Below are 22,287 nucleotides of genomic sequence, written 5' to 3'. Positions count from 1 at the left end.
TGCATATTGCCTAAATAGAATTTCTCTTCATTTAACAAGAACTACATAGCAGTTACTACTCTTTGGTTCTAACAATACCTCTAGAGTTATACCTGTAGACACAAGAAAGAAAGAAAGAAAGAAAGAAAGAAAGAAAGAAAGAAAGAAAGAAAGAAAGAAAGAAAGAAAGAAGAAAAGAGAAGAGAAGAGAAGAAAAGAGAAGAGAAGAGGAGAGGAGAGAGGAAAGGAGGAGAGGGAGGGAGAGAGGGAGGGAGAGAGGGAGGGAGGGAGAGGGGAGGGCGAGGAGAGAAAGAAACTACTATGCTAAATCACTTAAGTGGCAGCACTTGCTGTCACCTCAGCACTGGAAAACAATGGTCAATGTCCCAGCAATAGCTGCCAAGCAACCAGAAAGGATGGATTACTGACACCAGGGAACTGTAATAGTCTATCTGCATGCTGGTTATTCCTAAAGACTATGTCAACACATATGAATATCAGGTTTACATGTAAAATGCATGAAACTTCATGTGTGCAGGTTATAGGCTACAAAATAAAGTAAAATAGCTTAGAGATTAATCATAATTGGGATGTTATTTTTTGAATCTTAAAATTTTGTTATTTTTGTTATCTTAAAATAAAGGTGTGTGAAGCTGGGCAGTGGTGCCACACACCTTTAATCACAGCTCTTGGAAAGCAGAGGCAGGCAGATCTCTGTGGGTGTGATGCTAGCCTGGTCCATAGAGCAAGTTCCAAGACAGCCAATGGGAACTCACAGAGAAACCCTGTGTTAAAAAACAAAAAAATAAGGCAGCCAGTTCCAAAACTGGCTTCCTCCCAGAGGAAGCTCCACTCCCAGGCACTCTAACACACCCAGGATCCCAGGAGCTTGGTCATACCAGAATCTCAGGATCCTAGAGGCAGCTAGACTTCCAGCAGCTCTGTCACACGCAGGATCTCACAGGATCACTGGATCCCAGAATCACAGGATCACAGAGATAGAGGAACTCTGAGGAATTCTGACACAACCAGGATCACAGGAAGAACAGGCTTTAGTCAGACATAGCAAGGAAAAGCAGCACTAGCAAGAACCAGATGGCAGAGGCAAGCATAAGAACATAAGCAACAGAAACCAAGGTTACTTGGCATCATCAGAATCCAATACTCTCAACACAGAAAGTCCTGGATACACCATCACACTGGAAAAGCAAGATTCAGATCTAAAATCCCTTCTCACGATGATAATAGAGGACTTTAAGAAGGANATAAATAAGTCCCTTAAAGAAATACAGGAGAACACAGGTAAAACAGCTAGAGGCCCTTAAAGAGGAAACACAAAAGTCCCTTAAAGAATTACAGGAAAACACAATAAAACAGGTGAAAAAAATGAACAAAACCATCCAAGATATAAAAATGGAAATAAGAACAATAAAGAAATCACAAAGGGAGACAGCCCTGTAGTGAGGAAGCCTAGCAAAGAGATCAGGAGTCATCGATGCAAGCATCACCAACAGAACACAAGAGACAGAAGTGAGAATCTCAGGTGCAGAAGATACCTTGGAAAACACTGACACAACAGTCTAAGAAACTGTAAAGCAAAAAGTTCCTAACCCAAAACATCCAGGAAATCCAGGGCACAATGAGAAGACCAAACCTAAGGATAATGGGTATAGAAGAGTGAAGATTCCCAACTTAAAGGGCCAGTACATATCTTCAACAAGATTATAGAAGAAAACTTACCTAACCTAAAGAAAGAGGTGCCCATGAACATACAAGAAGCCTGCAGAACTCCAAACAGACTGAAAAGAAATTCCTCCCGTCATATAATAGTCAAAACACCAAATGCACTAAACAAAGAAAGAATATTAAAAGCAGTAAGGAAAAAGGTCAAGTAACATATAGAGGCAGACCTACCAGAATTGCACCAGAATTCTCACCAGAGACTATGAAAGCTAGAAGATCCTGGGCAGATGTCATACAGACCCTAAGAGAACACAAATGCCAGCCCAGGCTACTATACCCAGCAAAACTCTCAGTTACCATAGATGGAAAAACCAAGATATTACATGACAAAACCAAATCTATACAGCATATTTTCACAAATCCAGCCCTACAAAGGATAATAGATGGAAAAACCAACACAAGAAGGGAAACTACACCCTGGAAAAAGCAAGAAAGTAATCTTTCAACAAACCCAAAAGAAGATAGACACACAAACATAATTTCACCTCTAACAACAATAACAGGAAGTAACAGTCACGTTTCCTTAATATCTCTCAACATCAATGGACTCAACTCCCTAATAAAAAGACATAGACTAACAGGCTGGATATGTAATCAGGACCCAGCATTTTGCTGCATACAGGAAACACACCTCAGTGACAAAGATACACAACCTCAGAGTAAAAGGTTGGAAAACAATTTTCCAAGCAAATGGTCCCAAGAAACAAGTTGGAGTAGCTTTTCTAATATCGAACAAAATCGACTCAATAGAAACAGATGTATAAAATTTGGGGTCATAGACAGATGCACCTAAAACAAGCAGAATGCACAGAAACAAACACTTATCTAGGACTAATTGGCTATTCTGGGTCTTTTGTTGCCCCATACAAATTGAGGGTTTTCTTTCTATTTATGTGAAAAATGAGATGAGAATACTGATTATGACTTCACTGAATCAGTAAATTGGTTTGGTAGGAAGGTCTTTTTTCACAATGTTAATTCTACCAAGCTATAAGCTTGGGAGGTCTTCAAATTCTAGTATGTTTCTTAATCTCTTTCTTCACATATTTTAAGTTTTCATTTTAGAGGGTTTTTACCTCCTTTGTTATGTATATTCTAAATATTTTATTTTACTTGAGAAACTGGGAAGAGGAGCGTGTCCATCTCTTTCTCAGCAGGCTTGTTACTCATGTGTATTAAGACTGGTAAATTTTGTAAGTCAATTATGTATCATGACACTTTGCTGAAATTATTGATAATTTCTACATTTTTTCTAGTTAAATTTTGGTAAACTGGGTATAATATAATCTTCAATTGAAAATGTGTACATGCCTGTGCACATGTGTGCTTGTGTGTGAATATGCATTGTGTGCCTGCATGTGTATGTAACAAGAGGAGCTGTATGCTGTAAGTGACACCCAGAAGGGCACACTGTAACAATCAGCTTGTGACTCAGCACTGATGTTGCTATGCAGCAAGATGGCTGTAGTAACACCATTATCAAGTCATCCAGAGAGACTGTGCATTGACTCTACCCTGGAGCCATAGTGGAGGCAGTGAACAGAGGCCCATTCTCCTAGGCACACTTAGGAGCCCAGGGATGGAAACCAACTCTCCAGCTTGTCCAGCTGGGGTGAAGAAAGCAGCAAACACATTTTATTCAAACAATGTAGACTACTATTATCTTCTCCTGACAGTGAATTTTCCTTTTCTTTAAACCACACAATATGTTCTCATCACATTGGATTTGAGGACAGATGTGTGGATCCATCTCCCCCACATCAGATGAGATCAATAATGCTTTCTGTACTTCTAAGAATAAATGGCAGTCCTGGGTTTGGGGGTCCTTAAGGTAATTAAGAGAAGTATGTGTAGGCTGGAGGAAAAGAGGATGACAATTAATCGAACTTGGGGAATTAGCTCTCTTCCTGCATTGCCTCTTTCCTGCTCCTATAAATAACAGCATTATGTCATGATGACAGGGCATGCTGGTCACACGCAAGATGCAGGCTGCCCTTCAACAGAGGGTACTGATAATAGGAGTGCACTGAGTTTGGACTGAGGTCCTTCTGTCCCGTCCCTGCTCCCAGGAGCTCCTCAGGCTTCCTCTTTTCTCTATCTGATGAATGAATCATGACAGGGATCAATGCCCACTTTTCTGTCCCTGCCACAATCGTAAGCGAGTAGGCCAAATACAGTTCAGACCTGTCATCTTTGGGTGGCACCAATGTCAAATTAATTTAATTTAAACAGAAGTATACAGTGAAAGTACTGTAGCCGCTTTCCTTTCTGCTGCTGTGTTAGAGCATTCTGATGAAAAGCAGCTTGGGGAGGGCAGGGTTCATCTGGCTCACCCTTCCAGATCACAGTCCATTACTGAGGGGGCCAGCTCAGGCAGGAACTTAAGCAGGGACCTGAAGTGCAACCATAGAAGAATGTTGTGCTGGGCGGTGGTGGCGCACGCCTTTAATCCCAGCACTTGGGAGGCAGAGGCAGGCGGATTTCTGAGTTCGAGGTCAGCCTGGTCTACAAAGTGAGATCCAGGACAGCCGGGGCTACACAGAGAAACTTTGTCTCAAGAAAACAAAACAACACCAAAAAAAGACTGCTGCTTCCTGGCTCACTCAGAAGTTCATGCTTAGCCAGCCTTGCTATTCAGCCAAGGAGCACCTGTGGTGCCACTCATGGTACCAGGACGGGCCTTCCTAGGTCAATCAGCAACCAGGAGGCCCCCGCCCCTCACAGATAAGGACACAGATATGCCAGTCTCATCTTGGCAATTCCTCAGTGGAGGTTCTCTCCTAGGTGGTATCAGGTTGATGGTTACAGCTAACTAGGACATGCTCCTATTGACGACACCTGCGATACCAAGTCGACAAGAGGTGCAGAGCCAGCAGGGATCACTCCAGAGGTCAATGTGTGCAGAGCCTCAGAAACCAGAGGCAAGCATCCGGTCCTCACCCTCCAGGAGGGAACTGGGATGCCAGGTGCAAAGGTGTCCCTGCTGGCACTACTGGGAGGTGGATGCCCCTTAGTGCCTTGCTCAGGGAAGAGGCTCTGGCAGCGAGTCCAAAAGACAGCAGGTCGGGCAGGCAGAACACTGCCTCTTACAAGAAACCAACCACAGACAGACCCCAACACTTCCCTGACGGTTGCACAGGAAGGTTCCAGAAGCAGGGCACCGTCTGTGTATCTACCTTATCATTTCAAATATTTATTCATGCATTCATTCTTCTACGTGTGTACGTGTGCTCATACATGCAATGCAACTGTCTGTAGAGAGCAGATGATGTCACAGAGTCCCCTGGAGCTAGAATTACAGGACTGTGAGCTCCCTGATGTGGGTGCTGGGAACTTAACCCTAGTCCTCACAAAAGCAGCCAGTGCTCTTAATGTCTGAGCCACTTCTTCAGCTACATGGACTTTATGTCTATGCATGTGTGTGTCACACTCAAGTATGTTGTACGCACTTGTACAGACCTACATATAAACAGGGTGCTGGTCTGTGTGTGCTGCCTAAGTTGTCAGTGAGCCTCATCTGTTCAGGCTGCTTCTGGGTCTCAGGAATCGAGTCAAGCAGTTCGTGTGCCCACAGAGATGGTGCCTTCTGCCATTCAGCACTGGAGGCTCTTCAGACGACCCTGACTCAGCTCCCACATGGGGGCTGCTCACAACCTTCTGTACTCTACTTCCAGAGGGGGATCTGATGTCTTCATCTGGTCCTCAGGGCACTGCATGCACAGGGTGCTCAGACATAGGTATCAAAACATTCATAAACATAAAATAAAAACAAATACATACAGAAAAGAGACAGAGACAGACAGACAGACAGACAGACAGACAGACGGAGTCTATGAAACTTCTTCCAGATGGCCCTTTGGCCCTAGAAACTTCTACTGTGTCCTCATGAGGTAATCACTGGGGCTATGGCGAAGGGGCCTGCCAGGCACAGCTATAGTGGCCTCTTCTATGCACTCATTTCAGGTCTCCTGGCCAAAAGTGCACAGCTTCTTTAAATGCATTTGCATTTTAAAAATTCAGCTCTTTCCTATCACATGTTTGACATAAAAATGTGTCTGTAAAGAAATGGAACTCACTGAAGGGACCCTGATATAGCTGTCTCCTGTGAGGCTATGCTCACAGTCATCTATTGGATGGAACACAGGACCCCCAATGGAGGACCTAGAGAAAGCACCCAAGGAGCTGAAGGGGGTTGCAACCCTGTAGGTGCAACAACAATATGAACTAACCAGTACCCCCTGAGCTTGTGTCTCTAGCAGAATATAAGCAGAAGATGGCCTAGTCGGCCATCATTGGGAAGAGAGGCCCCTTGGTCTTACAAACTTTATATGCCCCAGTACAGGGGAAGGCCAGGGCTAAGAAGTGGGAGTGGGTGGGTAGGGGAGCAGGTCGGGGAGGGGGAAGGTATAGGGAACTTTCGGGATAGCATCTGAAATGTAAATAAATAAAATATCTAATAATAATAATAATAAAAGAAATGGAACTCTTTAGTATCACATCAAAATTCCAGCACAGACTATATCCTCAGGTTCTGCACTGTGGGGCCCCTACCCGTAGATTCAACCAAACACAAATTCATACATTTTAAATTGTACCAGTACACACTTTTTTCCTTAAACAAACAGTAAGGCAAGCTATTTAGTTAGCATTTGCATGGTGTACTATAGGTATGCAGGGACTACAGTGCACAGAGAATGGATAAAAAGGTTGCATGTAAATCCTTTGTCAGCTTACAGAATGGATTCGAGCACACACTGATCTTGTCAAGGTAGGGATCCTGGATCAGACCTCGCTCGCATAGGCACAGAAGGGAGGACATTGCACCTGATCCAAGACACTGCTAAACACTAGCTTCTCGATCTAGTCATTCTGTGTCTCTTCAGAGCTGCTTCAGAAATAGGGTCCCATGCCGGCTGCCATGAGGAGGGGTCCAGGATCCTCCTTTCCCCACGCAATGACTCCCCTGGATTGTTTAATAAACTTGCACAGTAGGCCAATTTGCACAGTAGGTCTAGGCCAGAAATTCAATTTTCAAACATGAAACACAAAGTTCTCATGCAGGACATAATCACTAGAATGAGCAAGAGTTCAGGAGATGCTTTCAACATAAGAGCCTATGAAATGTTTGCATATCCACTTGAATAGTTGGACATTTACTTGGAGATAAATTACTAAAAAGTAGCCACGCTACTAAGTGACACACTATATTAACCATGAAAGTATTCACAAAGTATGAAAGCATATGTATGAACCAAACACACACACACATCCACATATACTCATACACAGGCACACACAGACACATATAACATACACATATCCACATACACATAAGCACACACAGACACACACACACATCCACAAACACTCATATACAGGCATACACAGACACATATAACATACACATATCCACACACACTCATACACAGGCACACACAGACACATATAACAAACACATATCCACACACACTCATACACAGACACACAGACACACAGACACACACACACACACACACACACACTAATACACAGGCACACACTGACACGCACACTCCCATCTTGAAAATGACCCCTGGAGAAGACAGTCTCCACATTTTCTATCTCCTTTTTCAATATTATTTTTTCCTGCATGAATGTGAGGGACCAGAGGAACTGTAGTAACCTGACATTGCTCCCTACAGGTAGGCCCAAGGTCCCACATCTGAAAGAAAAGAACCTTCCCAAACAGTCCTGAACGCATAGGAGCTGCATCAGTTTTTTTTCTACTATCGTATCTGTTGCTGTGACAAAACACCACACCTGAGCCAACCTATAAGCACTTAACTGGGCTTGTGGTTCCAGAGGGTTAGAGTTCATGGTGGCAGAGCAAAAACACAGTGGTAGGGATGTGAGCTGAGACCTCACCTCGAGGATCAATCAGGAGGCCTAGAGCTAACTAGGAAAGACCATTCTTTTGAAATCTCAAAGCCAGCTCCCAGAGACATACCTCCTCCAACAAGGCCATGTCTCCTAATCTCTGCCCAACAGCTCTTCTAACTGGGAGCAAATATCACAGCGTCTGAGCTTATGGAAGCCACATCCCAGTCACCACAGCAGAACTACGTTTTCAGAAAAGGAGAAGAAAGGAGACTCTCAGGCTCACAGCTGAGACAAAGGAAAAGTTTCAAGCCAGTGAGGTGGACACTCACTTAGCCATCAAATGTGTACATTTCTACTATGTTTCACAGTTAAATTATCAGTGTAATCTCATATTTTGGCATGATGGAGCACACCTGTGGTCCCAATGCTTAGGAACTCAGGGCAGGAAGATTAAAGTAAGTTAAGGGCTTGCATGGGCTATGTTGTGAGTTCCAGGCCAACCTAGGCTACACAGCAATTTCTAAAACACATTTTCTCTGTGTACAACACCCAGGGCTTGGAGAATTAAGCTCAGAGTGCACTGTGGCTGCTGCTCACTGGTAGGGCGCCTGCTTAACATGCACAGGGCCTGGATTCAATGCCCAGTGCTGCAGACAAAAGATCTCTCACAGGAGCAGAGGCAGCTCAGGGGGCAAAGGCACCTGCCCTGAGGTCTGGCAACAGGAATGTGAGCTCAAGTACCAGGAGAACTGATTCCATGATGTTGCCCTCTGACCTCCTCACATACGTCATAGCACGACCCTGGCCCCCATACCACGCATGTGCCTACACACACACACACACACAGAGAGAGAGAGAGAGAGAGAGAGAGAGCGAGAGAGAGAGCAGTAAACAACAATTACAGAGCCCCAAAGCCCAGTATCTTCAGTACAGGGAGAACCAGAGTTGGAGGGCTGTCTCACAGCTCAGATGTAAGAGCCACTGTATGATGGAGAGCGGACGACTGCAGAAGGCTTCTATGTGACCCCGTAACACTGGGATACTATACCACCACCAAACCAACAGAAGGCAAAGGAACAGAAAGGAGAAACGCAAATCACCCCAGACCCGGGAAGCAGGGCATGAGCAGAAACCCCCATCACCCATCACCCGCTGGGGTTGCTTGAGGCTGACTTCTGACGGATGGAGGGAACGCAGTTGGAGGGCAGAGACTGTAAAGCTCCCAACTGGTAACACAATGGGTGGTTCTTGCAGTGAGAGCAGCCACCTTCATTCAGATGCCTCTGCAACCTCTCCATTCTCCCACAAATCCTCCTCACCCCGAAGGAGATGAAAGACTCGGAGAAGTGGGGCCCTGCCCAGGCAGGGCATGGTCTGGGTTTGGAGAGGGACAGCCTGGGCTCATGTGGGGAAATCTCAGGAAGTGATCAGAAGCCCTCTTGGATCTCATTATCCTTTTCTGTGACCTGAAGGTATCACCAGGAGACACGATGTACCAGGGCCAGTGGTATGCTGGCACATACAAAGTGTCCCTGAGCAGAAACCAGAGGCTCGGTGGTCCGAAGTTCACTGTACAAGCTGAGGAAGGTGCCATACCTCTAACCGCTGGATCCGCCCCTTGAAAAACATGAAGAGGGAGGAGTTGGGGTAGGCAGACCCCTTCCTGAGAAGAATTGCCTTAGCTTCATCCAGGCCCCCTTTGGTGTCGCTTCCGTCCAAAGCAAAAAATGGGCGGACCACAGTGTGGTACCACAGCAAGGCTAATCTGCAGGGAGACAGGGAGAGAGGGAGGCCTTGAACAAGACTTCAGAGACATGGCTTCTGTTCTCAAAATAAAAGTCAGTACATGCTCTTCCCAAACCAACGCTTCCCAAAAAGTACAATCCGAGTGCTTCCCCATGTTTACTTCTGTCTTTATCTGGGAAATTGACATGCTATAGCACCAGGCGTCACTTGGCAGTCCCTGCTGTGTGATGAGCACACACAACAGAAGCAGGTAGCTTTTCTGGAGCCTCCAGCTGGATTGTTACTAACGGAAGCATCTGGATTCTACAGACAGTCACCACCAATTTATTGTCTAAAAGCTTTCACATTTTTGTGGCTCCTGCTGTGTTTATAAAAATCAGGGCACAAGCAGAAGACACCTTTAATCCCAGCACTGGGAGGCAAAAGACAGGCAGACTCGTGTGTGTTCTACATAGCAAGGACTACACAGTCAGAGCCCAACAACAACAACAACAATAACAACAACATTGTGGTATAAGCCAGAGTCTAGATTTAAATGTAGAATCCACCACATATTATTTATAATCATTAAAATACCTGAGAGGAAGAGATTAAAGGCCCTTTCCCTAGCCTTTGAAGATGCTAAACACTATAAATAAATTATCAAAAATTATTCAAGTTTAGGTTAGTTAAATTAAACTAGGCACACAAAGGGTAGAATCAGCACCGAGATCTGCTTTAATAAACATGCACAGGCATTTAACCAGTGCATCCAATACCTTCATGTGATGTTACATCTAGTGCACCAGTAAATCTAATCCCCTTATGGAGAACACATTAATCTGCAGAATTAATTCCAATCCACTTTCCTGAGATAAACATAAAACAATACTAAGCCATAAGCAAGAAATACCCACAAGTTACAAACTTGTTAATGATACTACTTAGTAAAGGTCACTGGTTGTGGACCTTAGTGACTGTCAGGGCTACAGCTGTCCCCATGATTATTACATGACTGCCAATCCCTTCAGTGCTAACATGCAGAACTGTATCTCCTCGAGGTCTTGTGTGACATCATAGAGTGGGGAAAAATGTTTGCCAAAACAATGTTTTGTCAGACAAGCAAGACTAGCGCCTAGTCACACAGCTTAAAATGAGAACAGTGGTTGTTTTCCAGATGAAAATATTAAGATTTCTTTCTTTCTAAGTGTATGGGTGTGTTTTGTTAGCAGGCAATATAGTTTATTTTACTGTGCAGTACCCATGGAGGCCAGGAGAGGGCATCAGAGTCTCTGGAACTGGAGTAACACAAGGTTGTGAGCTGCCATGTCGGTGCTGGGAACTAAACCTGAGTCCCCTGTAAGAGCACCAAGTGGTCTCAACCGCTAAACCAGACACCCAGACTGAAATTCTAAAATCATGTCCTTTTTTTAATGAAACATTTAACATGATATTGGGAGACATCTAAACTACATATACTACACCAAGTAGCTAGAATCACCAAGGGGGATTATTACTCAATATTGGCATTCTTTATAAGGACAAAAATTTCAGAACCACACAAAATTTGACCTCAAATTCAATTAAAATCAGAAATGTATATCTGAGAGACTGTGGGAAAAGCAAAAAAAAAAAAAACAAACTTATAAAGTACTGGACACTGGACAATGGGTCAGCTCACCATTCAAAGCATTGGACTTGGGGCCAGCAGGGGAAAGGGCTCAACTGGGAACGCGCCAACTCCCCAAGAACGAGGATGTAAGGTCATTCCCCAGAATCCACATGCATCCATCTCCAGTGTGGGGAGGTGCCGGCAGGCAGGCTGGCCGGCCAGGACTACTAAGTCAGGTCTAAGCCAGTGAGAGATGCCCTCACTGAGAATGGGGCCCAAAGCTGTTCTTTGGTCTCCACCTACAGGTGCATGTACCCACATAAACCTGTGTGTGCATAAACATGCACACACATAAAAAATAAAGAACTAACAAATACAGGATTCAGGAGGTTTTAAAGCAGTGCCTCAGCTTTCAGGCTAATGGGACTGCCTGTCCCCAGCAGCTCAGAACACGCTCCTGATACTACTTAGTAAAGGTCACTTTACTAAGTGACAGGCACAGCATCGGTATCAACCAAGCAGCATTTCCCCTGAAGTCTCTTTTAAAGTCTGCAGTGCTGTTTACCTACTTCCAATACTACATTATCTACCAAAGCATTGCAATATAGCTACTCACGTAGCTAAAGGGGCCTTCATGTCCTTACTTTCGCTCGCATACGTCAGTGAAGAAAGGCCCTGTAGGCGGTCTCCAGGAAAGCCCAGCAGGTTGATGATTTTGAGCAGGTTTGGGGGCACCATGGATATGCAAAGGTGGAAAAGGCCGTATCCAAAGCTCACGGCGCCTTTCAGTCTGCTTAGGGACTCCTCAGTCACCCCTTCGGCCACAATGTGGTTATCATTTGCAGCATCAGAAGCCAAGGGCTCTTCCGTCAGCTTCTTCTGATACAGTTCCTGAAGGGCGTTGATGTCCACGTAGCACTTATTGTAAATCTTCCAGGCTTTCCTAAGGATCCACCCACCTTTTATGTAGGCTGTGAAGAGAAGGGGAGAGAGGGATTTAAAACCCGGCAAGAGCCTTTGTGCTCACACCATGATACGGGGTGATTGGCAAGAAGCTGGAAAGAAATAGCGAGCAGACTCGTGAAGACATACTGTTATTAGCTATCGCTCAACCTCGGCTGGTCCACGAACTTACACATTTCCTACTCACAGGCAGCACATGTAAGAACTGAGGCATGCATTGCCCCACTGCTTGCATAAACCAAATAAATAAATGTAATAGCAAACATAAATATCCAAAGCTGGGCTAAATGTCTCATGAAACTAGCAGCTGCTTGAAACACCGTATTTAGTTCAGTGTAACAGGACTTACTGCAGGGACACACCGCCACCTCAGACGGCGCAGAGAAGTAGATGCTTTACACTTCTCTTCTTCAGGACCTGCAGTGATTTCCCCCCCCCCAACCTAGACAAATCCTGAGCTTAGGGGTGAAATGCTCCATTTTACTTCCTTAAAATTCTTTCCCCCCTCAGTCCCCATGTAACAAGTAAATCCCTTCCCCCCCTGCTCCCCCATCCTTATCTGGAAACTGAGAAAGGAAAGCTCCATTCCTCTTATTAAAGGAAATAGACTCTTGATTTACGATGAAGAGGCAGCAGGAAAGAGGAAGCAGGTATGTGACAAGGTGACAAGGTGACAAGGCCTGGGATAGAGGTGGAACACAGTGAAAGACACTGAGAGCCACAGGTTCAAGCCCAGCCAAGGGAGAAGCTGACCAGCTACAGAAACTTGGGAAACAGGAGAGGCTCAGGAAGATGAACTGGAATGATCTAGATCAGTGGGGGAACAAGAGAGAAGCGGGGAGCAATGGCAGCCAAGGAACATCTATCCGTTCCCATCCACACAGACCTCAGTCAACAAAGCAAAGCTTACATGCTGAATACCCCATTCTTATACCAATATAGTAAACGCCAGGCCTAAGACAGCACAGCGGTCAAGGGTCTGTGGGAATAAAGTATACACTGATGCACAAACTCAGGGAGCTTTAACCTGAGCTAGTAAATTAAAAAAATTAAAAAAGAAAGAAAAATCCAAGAGGTTATTGGACTAGGCAAGATTAGCACCAAGTGCATGCAAAACAAGGCTACCAGGTAAAAAGGGATCTGCTAATTCACCTAGGTGCTGAAATAGAGTCTCCAGGATTTGTCCTCCTCCTGGTCCCTAGCACCACAGCTTCTGAAGGAGGCCACCTTTGTGGGATTATGCAGATTATGTATGCGACAGGAGGGTGCAGCAGGCTTTAGGCTCCTAACTCTGCAGGGGACCAGCTCTGCTTAGGAGTGAGGGAGCTGCTCAGTTACCCAAGCCAGCAGTGCCTCCAAAGAGCCCTCTCCTTCCATCCTGCAGAAAACAGCTGTCAGGGTCCACACAGCCTGGCCTTCTGCCAGCTCCTCTGAAAGGTCAGACATCTAGCATTCAGCCGCTGTCATCTCTCAGGGCCTGAGGAGATGGTAGAAGGGGCAGGAAACCACAGACCATTTGTGAGGGCCAGGCATCAGTTCACAGGGAGAGGGAGGGGCTTCAGGAAGTCCCACCACACACAGGTAGGAAATCCTTCCTAGAAAGGGCAACTGCTAGGAAAATGAAAGTATTCTGTAATACTACATTGACCTTGGCATGAATCTTGTCATTTTCCATGGCAAAAGCATCTGCCTTAGGCCTCACCTAATCATGTGTCCTAAGGAGGTTGGGGAGTCTCACAATGAAGGGTCAGTCACGGTCACACTCATCCTTCCTGAGACCCAGGTAACAGAGTTTGAAGAAAAAAAAGAAACATGTGTGTGCATACGTACACATGTGCATGTGTTTATGTGCATATCTCAATGTTTGCATGGGGGTGCATGCATGGTGGTGTGGGGTGTGCACATGTGCATGTGTGTAAGTGTTTGCATGGGGGTGTGTACATGGTTGTGTGGGGTGTGAGCACGTGTGTGTGTGTGTGTGTGTGTGTGTGAAAGTCAGATGACACCCTTAGGCCTATTGTCTACCTTCTTGAACAGAGTGTGGAGCTCGCTGAGTGGATGAGAATGGGCCTCAGAAGCCCACGTGTCTCCACCTTCCCATCACAGCTGAGAGGGTGGCCCATGCCCAGATGCCCAGCGTTCCATGTGGGTTCTGGGGATAGAACTCCAGTCCTCATGTCTGTGAGGCAAACGCTTTACCCTGACTTATAGTCCCAGTCCAACAATGGGTGTCTTAGTTGTCCTCACCCTCAGACAGGAGCCTTCTAATAGATTCACTGTTCCATGTTTTACTGGCAATTTATTCCCTGAGTGGCATCCTGCTCCCTCTGTCCCTCTCTTTCATTCACAGAGCACATACTGTCCCCATGCTGGGGAGTGACACCAACCATGCATCCGGGACAGACAAGAAATGGGCCAATTTGTTGTTCTGTTTCGTTTGTTTTGGTTTTGAGCAGCCTTGTGCTGTGGCCCTAGCCAGCCTTAAATGTCTGATCCTTCTACCTCAGCCTCCAAAATGCTGGGATTAGAGGCTAGCACTTAGCCCCAATCCCCACCTGGTTCATTTTTTATAACCACAGAGGGACAGGACCAGAGACCCTTGGCCTTCCCCCGGGTCAGAAACACCCGTGCCACCTCTGCAACCCTGTCTTCTGGTCCCAGGCTTCTGAGGTAGAATTTACATCCTTACCTCACCTCAGTACCTCAAGAATTTCCTCAGGCTAACCCCACCCTCCCTCATCTCTGGCCACCAGCACTGTCATCTTGGAAAGCCAGACACCTAGGAAGTGCAGGACACATGGGCAGGGACTATCAGTTCCTACCCTCAGCCTGACATGGAGGCAGGTTCAGGACACATGGGCAGGGGACTATCAGTTCCTACCCTCAGCCTGACATGGGGGCAGGTTCAGAAACATGTAGACCACCAGATGACAGCTGCTCACCTGGCTGCAAGAAGGTACCCGCTACTCATCACCCAGGCCAGACTGATGAGGCCCATGAGGAAAGAGGAAGGCTTGGGACACACTTGACTAGGCAGGAGAGGAATGCAAAGGAGCTGAAGTGTTTCTAGGCAGGTGGGCAGTGTGAGCTAAGACACAAGCTTCCATGTCCTTTCAAAGAGCCTTGAGGAATGCGCATGCAGGATGCCAGGAGGGGGCGGCTCTGGGAAAGGGACTTGGCTCTATCTCACTGGTGACACAGGCCAGCTAAGTGTGTGACCACATCCTGGGTTGGCTCCAGCAGCCTCGAGTGGGGCTAGTGACACATGAAGCATGTCAGGGAAGTTCTGAGAAACTTGCACTGTGAGGCTACAAACAGCCAGACTGAGGGGCAGAGAAAATGTTGCAGCAGAACCCAGTGACAGTGAAGGAAGATGTGGTTGTCTCCCTGGGAAGGAAGGAAGGAAGGAAACCAGCTGAGTGGTCATAATGCCTAGAATACATCAGCAGACATGGAGATCTGCAAATACCTGGCTGCATCCGCTTGACCCTTCCCTTGAAAGGAATAAGCTCTGGTCTTTACAAGGCAGGATCTCAGGGCTGGAGAGATGGCCTGGTGGCTAAGAATGAGTACTGCACTTTCAAAAGACTCAGCACCCTGTACCCAGCACCCATGGCAGGCCTCACTGCAACTCTAGCTCCAGTCCTGAGGGACCCGATGCCCTCTCCTGGCCCTGAGCATACCTTCACTCAACATCTGCATAACCACACTCAGACACAGAAATAAAAATAAAATAAAATTAGTTGGGGAGCAGGGAGACAGAGAGAGGAGTACTTTTTCCTGCAGGGGGCCAGTCCTGAACTCCTGGGCTCACAGGGTGCTCCTGGTGAAGCCAGTCACCAGTAGCTGGGATGTATGCATCAACACACCCAGTCACTCTTCTCTCTTAAGAGATGTTTTCTTTACACTTTCTTCTTTTTACATTTTTGACAGAGGCTCTCATTAGCTGTAGCTCTAGCTAACCTGGCACTAAGTCCAGACTGGCCTGGAAGTCACAGAGATCTGCTGTCTCTGCCTCCAGAGTGCTAGAGTCAAAGGTGTGTGCCATCACAACTGGCAAGACACAGCTTCTTTTCTTTTTAAAAATATTTATTTATTTGTTTATTTATTTATTTAATGTATGTGAGTGCACTGCAGCTGTCTTCAGACACACCAGAAGAGGGCACTGGGTCCTATTGCAGATGGTTGTAAGCCACCATGTGGTTGCTGGGAATTGAACTCAGGACCTCTGGTAGAGCAGTCTTAACCAATGAGCCACCTCTCCAGCCCAGAAAGCATTCTCTTAATGGCTAAAATGAGTTCCTCAAAGAACTTGGGCATCAGAAAAAGAATGCCAAAACAAAGGGAGATGAAGAACGCTCCTCCTGCCTGAAGCAGCCCCTAAGTGTCAGGCATTCGCAGTTCGGATTTGGCAGGGAGGCGGATCAGGGTGGGTGTGGGGGTACCTCATCTTTACTGCCTTACAGGAGGGTCACACCATGATCCCTTAACACCTTAGAGCTGCCTTGTTAGGAAGCTGCTGGGGAGGGAGGGGGGAGAGAGGACGGGGCTGGGAGAGGGAAGACCAGAGCAAAGGCTGAAACCACATCATAGGATGTAGTGTAAAAGAAGGATGAGTGTTTGGCAGTTCAAATGTTAGACATCAGAGTAACTGTTAAAGTCCCTTTCAACTGAAGCTGAACAGAGCAGCATCAAGTAGAAGACAGAAATGGAAACAGAAGAAAGGGAGAGAAATGACTTCCAGTATACTTCACTGGAAAAAATGTCCTTGTCATTTAACGTTTGGGAAGAAATGTGTTTCTGAGTATGAATTTGAATTGATTTTTACTTAGTCTTCTCTTCTCTTTTCCTCCCATAGTAAATCCTGTCCAGCCATGTGACCGGTTGGTTTCTGCTGTCAGGGTCCCAAGGGGCATCACCAGACCAGGACTCAGCTCACAGCATGCTATGCCCGCTGCATCTGAACTCCTTCTAGTCAAGAAAGGAAGTCAGCAAGAGGCTGGGGGAAAGCACCCTTGCTAGACCAGCCTGCACTCTCCACAGCGCGCACTCTCCACAGAGTGCACTCTCCACAGTGTGCATTCAGCACAGCGTGCACTCTCCACAGCGTGCACTCTCCACAGTGCGCACTCAGCACAGCGTGCACTCTCCCCAGTGTGCATTCAGCACAGCGTGCACTCTCCACAGTGTGCACACTCCACAGTACGCACTCAGCACAGTGCGCACTCTCCCCAGTGCGTACTCAGCACAGCATGCACTCTCCACAGTATGTATTCTCCACAGTGTGCATTCCTCAGTGTGCACTCCGCACAGTGTGCACTCTCCACAATGTGCGCTCAGCACAGTGTACACTCTGCACAGTTCACACTCCACAGTGTGCACTTGACACAGGGTGCACTCAGCACAGGATGCACCTTGTTAGACCAGCGTGCACTCAGCACAGGGTGCACCCTTTGCCAAGCTCTCTGTGACACCAGGCTCTCAAGAACAGTGTGAAGTCCTTTCTGATACACTTGACACTGCAGGAGCTCAAAACAATTTCCTGAGAATCTGAAATGCAAACCAGTTTGGTTTCATTTTGAAGACTAATATGGACGACTTGGTGAGCAAGGCACTCTCATAGGCCCCAACATATCAAAGACATCAGTGACTTCTGTAAGAAAGACTCAATTATCAAGGCTGAAGACTGACTGCTGCAGACCTCAGGATGAAACGACTGCTGCACACACATTAAACACCCAGTTTCCATCTCCTAAGTAACAGATCGCTAACAGCCCCCCCAAAAGTGCTGTCACCCTGTGCTTAGTTTTCAAAGTCTAAGTAACAAACCAAGAAAAGATGAACACTCCCTGATTGTGACCGATGACCAGTGAGTGTCACTAGAAACTGCGTGCACTTACCCGACAACTCTTGTTTCACAAAGGAGAGTACGGCCAGGTAAACCTGACAGTCAGCAATGATGACCTGCCTCTGAAGTCGATCGACCACAGAGGGCGTGGACTTCCGGGCATCAACCTGTGTGGTGACGAGAACGTAGTAAATCACACTCACGGACAACACAGCCTCCCAACATGTGCTCAGGCGGCTCTGCCAGGACAGAATGACTTCCCACAGGAAAGTCAAAACCAAGTTATACCAGAGGCTTCGGGGGTCCATCCTCCCCTCCCTCCACTCTGTCAACAATTTGTAGTCCTAGAGAATACTGTAATTTAACCCCATATTATAAATGATCAAAATGGAATTTATGAAAAATATTAAAAAAGCAAAGAAAAAACCAAGTAAGCAATCCATCTTTTTTTCAGATAATATAGTTTTACTTAATGTAAAATGAAAGATGTTCATGTATATTACATTCCACAAAGCAAATCCTGGATGGTCATTTTACAGCCATCTGTGTTTAGGGACCACTGATTTTAGGGTGTATCCTTCACTGTTTTTAACTGATATGCAAAGGTGAGAAAATGCTACATATCCATTTATTAGTCAGAATATGTCCACAAACAAAAAGTTACCTGGACTAAATCAGAAACCATACCTGAAATTTAAGAGACGTAAGTAAAAACAAGCAAAAAGTCAAATTATATTTTTAATGCTAGCCTTTGTCATATGGTGTTTCTAAATGGAATGAAAAAGTCACTGTGACACAGACTCCCGCTTAACAGTAAGTGCCTACAGAGCAGACTATTTGAAGTGACTGTATATAGCTTCACAGTGCTCGAAGAAATGACACGTTCTAACATGCATGTCAATAGTATATGTGGTAAATACAACAGGACGACCATCTCCCTCATCTGACTAACCTTAACACAACCCATCATGGTCACTGTTGCTCCATGTCCAGCCCTAGCAGTCACTGGAAAAATGTGTCTGCACTCCCCTTTACTTCCGGCAATAGCATCTCTGATGCAGGGCTGCCAGAGGGCTGAGAACTCACACGTAGGAAGCTTACACACTGTAAGGCTCATCTCAGATGTTAGCAGGGTAGGAATGAGTGCAAATAGGCCAGGCCTGGAGTGAGCTTACAGTTAACGGAGATTTTGTTACCATGCAATAGTAAGTACAACACTTGTGCTGCTATGGAAACCTCCAGCAGACAACCCAGCAGGGCTCAGAGCCTCAGGCAGGAGAATACTGGAGGCAGGGGGATGACATTTAGGAAGAACCAAAGAATGAGAGACAATAATGATTCAGGGAGAGAGCTCAGCAGGTTAACGTGCTAAGTGCACAAGATGATGAGCTGAGTTCTAGGATCAAGAACCCACATAAAAGCTAGGTGTGGTAGTGCCCTCCTGCAATCCATAGACACAGCCATCACTAATGTCTGCTTGACCAGTCAGGGCTCACCTGACAAAGCAGAGGAAAAGCTGGGCGCTGGATGGCTACACCCGACTGTTAAGTCACAGGTGTGACCCAGGCAGTTAGTGCAACTGCCTCTCAAAAGCTTCATGCAAATTGCAGTGAATGGTGAAAGCAGATTCTAAACACATGTCTTATGATCTTTTGTGTGTTTGTGCCCATGTGTGTTCATGTATGTGTGGAAGTCAGAAGACTATGCCAGGCATGACTCCTCCTCAGACACGGTCCATCTTGTCTTGTTTTTAAATTTAAATTTTACTTATTTGTGTGCATGTGTGCGTGCGTGCGTGCATGCCTGCCAGCATGTACATGTGTGTACACCACAGCATGCATGTAGGGGTCAGAGAAAAACATGTGGTTACTTTTCCTCTTCCACCTTGTGGGCCCTGTCAATTGAACCCAGGTTGTCAGATTTGGCAGCAAGTGACTTTTCTCAGTGAGGCATCTCACCACACCTTGCTTTTTTGAGACCGGTTAGGCTCGGCTGACTTCCCCTGTGCTGGGATTACACGTGCATGCCATCACACCTGGCTTTCTGTGTGGCTTCAAACTCAAGTGCTCATGCATACACACAAGCCCTTCACAGGTGGGCCAACTCCCAGCTGGGCTGTGAGCTAGCTGAGACTTTGATAATAACCAAAGGCCAGCAACTCCTGGGGACACTTAGGTCAACAGCTGGATTCCAGGAACATACCAATGTATGACTGCTCTGTCAGCTACTGTCCTTGCCTGTTTAGTCACACCCAGGAAACCCTCACCTCAAAAGTTTCCACCACAGAGCTGTGCTACTTTCATTTCTGTTGTTGAGATAAAGTAACCTAAGCAAAAGCAACTCAGGAAAAGGGGTTTATTATTATTATTATTATTATTATTATTATTATTATTATTATTATTATTTGCTTTTCAATTCCAAGTTGCAGTCCTTCAATGAGGGGAAATCAAGGAGAGAACATACAGCAGCTATTCACACCACATCAGTGGAGAACAGAGACAAACGCTAGAACATACAGCAGCTATTCACACCACATCAGTGGAGAACAGAGACAAACGCTAGAACATACAGCAGCTATTCACACCACATCAGTGGAGAACAGAGACAAACGCTAGAACATACAGCAGCTATTCACACCACATCAGTGGAGAACAGAGACAAACGCTAGAACATACAGCAGCTATTCACACCACATCAGTGGAGAACAGAGACAAACGCTAGAACATACAGCAGCTATTCACACCACATCAGTGGAGAGCAGGGAGACATGAATGCTTCATGCTGCCAGCTTGCCTCTAACTTTCATTAAACTCTCTCCCATCTCATATAGCTCAGTGGCCCCCATTTAGGGAATGGTTCAACCTACAATGGTCTAGATATTTTTACGTGTATTAAAAACCAAAACAATCTGCCACAGACATGCCCACAGGTCAGCCTGATCTAGAGAATGCCTCAACTTACGGTCTCTTCTCAATGTTCCGAGGAGGTGGCAAGCTGACATTTAACACTCTCACACCCACTCTAAGCACAGGCAAGAGGTGGCTATCATGACTGAAGGGGCTTCTCCTATTCTAAGAGACATAGTACTTAACCAGAAGCCAGGACAGACAATTAGTATCTATTTTTGGTCATATCCTAGATTCTAAACCCAAGTCAGTGAGCCATGTTCTACAGACAAGATGTGGTCCACAAGCCAATCCACTTACATTCTTCTTAATTTTATTCTTAATTGTTTCGATTACTCCAGCCTCTTCACTCTCACACAGCTTCTCTGTAGTCTTTAAGTCATCGCACGCCAACTGCATTTTCTCCTCCTCGAATGTCATCATGGCGTTCTTCCAGGGAACAGAGAAAGGACCAGTGAATCAGCAGGCATGGGAACCTCAGGCTGTTACCACGAAATGCCAAACTAGAAAAACCACCTCAGTGATTCTCAGGTAAAAAGGTTCACACTGTTACAGAACACCCTGGATCATTAAAAAAAAAAAAAAAAAAAAACAAAAACCTATAATCTTAGTAGAAAATAAGACTTAGTAGAAAATAAGACTTAGTAGAAAATATCTTGATTATTCCAGCATGAAAAATTATACAGTGGTGAATGTCCTTGTGTTTTATACTCTTTAAAACTCAAACATAGTAGAAACTATCATTTTCGATTGACCTATTCAATTCAGTTTTTATAGCAGTGCCACTTTCAAAAGTTCATTCTATCCACTGATGGAGCCCTGGCTTCAAATACTGAACCAAAAATACTCGTAAAAGAACAGTTAGCAAATGCCATTGGGAAATCAGTCTTTCCAGGGACAGGAACTCCTAAGGGTGGGTTTACCTGCAAGGAATTAACTTTGCATAATCTACAGCCACTCCTGGATGTCTAATGAGCACTTGTAACATACACCTAGTACAACAGTGGGCTGTTTTCTTGGTTTTTGAAAGTTGTCTCATGTAGCCCATGCTGGTCTTAAAATCAACCTGCAGATAAGGATGACCCGGAACTTCTGCTTCTCCTGCTCCACCAGGCACCAAAACACCTGAGAAAGAACTGAGGTCTGGTCTGAACAGGCAGCAGGGGCAGGACACCCAGCTCTCTGGAGGCCCTATTGGACATGCTGGTATCTCTGTTTTTTCATTCTCCATTGGGTAGGTATGGCATTTAAGGTTCCCTTGGTATGACTCTAGTCAACATTCCCATTCTCACCAAACCAGACCTCAGGCACCTTTGCCCCAGGCACGTTCTCCTTTCAGCCATCCTAGTTTAGGCCCCTAAAATCTCAACCTTGCTAGGGCCACCCTTTCCATTCCTCTTGCCCAGACCTCAGCAGCCAAGAGCTTCTGTCTCTGTGTCAGCACCCTTTCTCACAGTCTCTTGGGTACTGTGATGGCTAATCTCAACTTCAAATTGATAAGCTCCAAAATCACTTGGGAGGGAGGCCTCTGGGCAGTCCTATGGAGTATTATTTTGATGAGGTTAACTAGGGTTAACTCTGCACTAAACCCATCTGGTCCTGAGCTTTTTTTGGTTGGGAGACCATTAATGACTGCTTCTATTTCTTTAGGG

General features: G+C 45.8%; 1 protein-coding gene across 4 annotated transcripts in view; it reads right to left on the bottom strand.

Moving 5' to 3' along the window:
• Ttc39c (tetratricopeptide repeat domain 39C) overlaps window positions 1–22,287 on the bottom strand; it is a 93,869-nt gene that overhangs the window by 25,152 nt on the left and 46,430 nt on the right. For all 4 annotated transcript variants that reach the window (XM_029546970.1, XM_029546971.1, XM_029546969.1 and 1 more), the window contains exons 3-6: window positions 20,936–21,064; window positions 17,782–17,896; window positions 11,535–11,889; window positions 9,178–9,346 (exon numbers count right to left, since the gene is read on the bottom strand). In XM_029546970.1, the coding sequence (XP_029402830.1) occupies window positions 9,178–9,346; window positions 11,535–11,889; window positions 17,782–17,896; window positions 20,936–21,064 (768 nt within the window). The remainder of the gene's footprint in view (window positions 1–9,177; window positions 9,347–11,534; window positions 11,890–17,781; window positions 17,897–20,935; window positions 21,065–22,287) is intronic.

This window comes from Mus pahari, chromosome 15 (genome assembly GCF_900095145.1).
Source record: "Mus pahari chromosome 15, PAHARI_EIJ_v1.1, whole genome shotgun sequence".
Classification (NCBI taxonomy): domain Eukaryota; kingdom Metazoa; phylum Chordata; class Mammalia; order Rodentia; family Muridae; genus Mus; species Mus pahari.
This window is presented reverse-complemented; position numbering and strand designations above follow the sequence as displayed.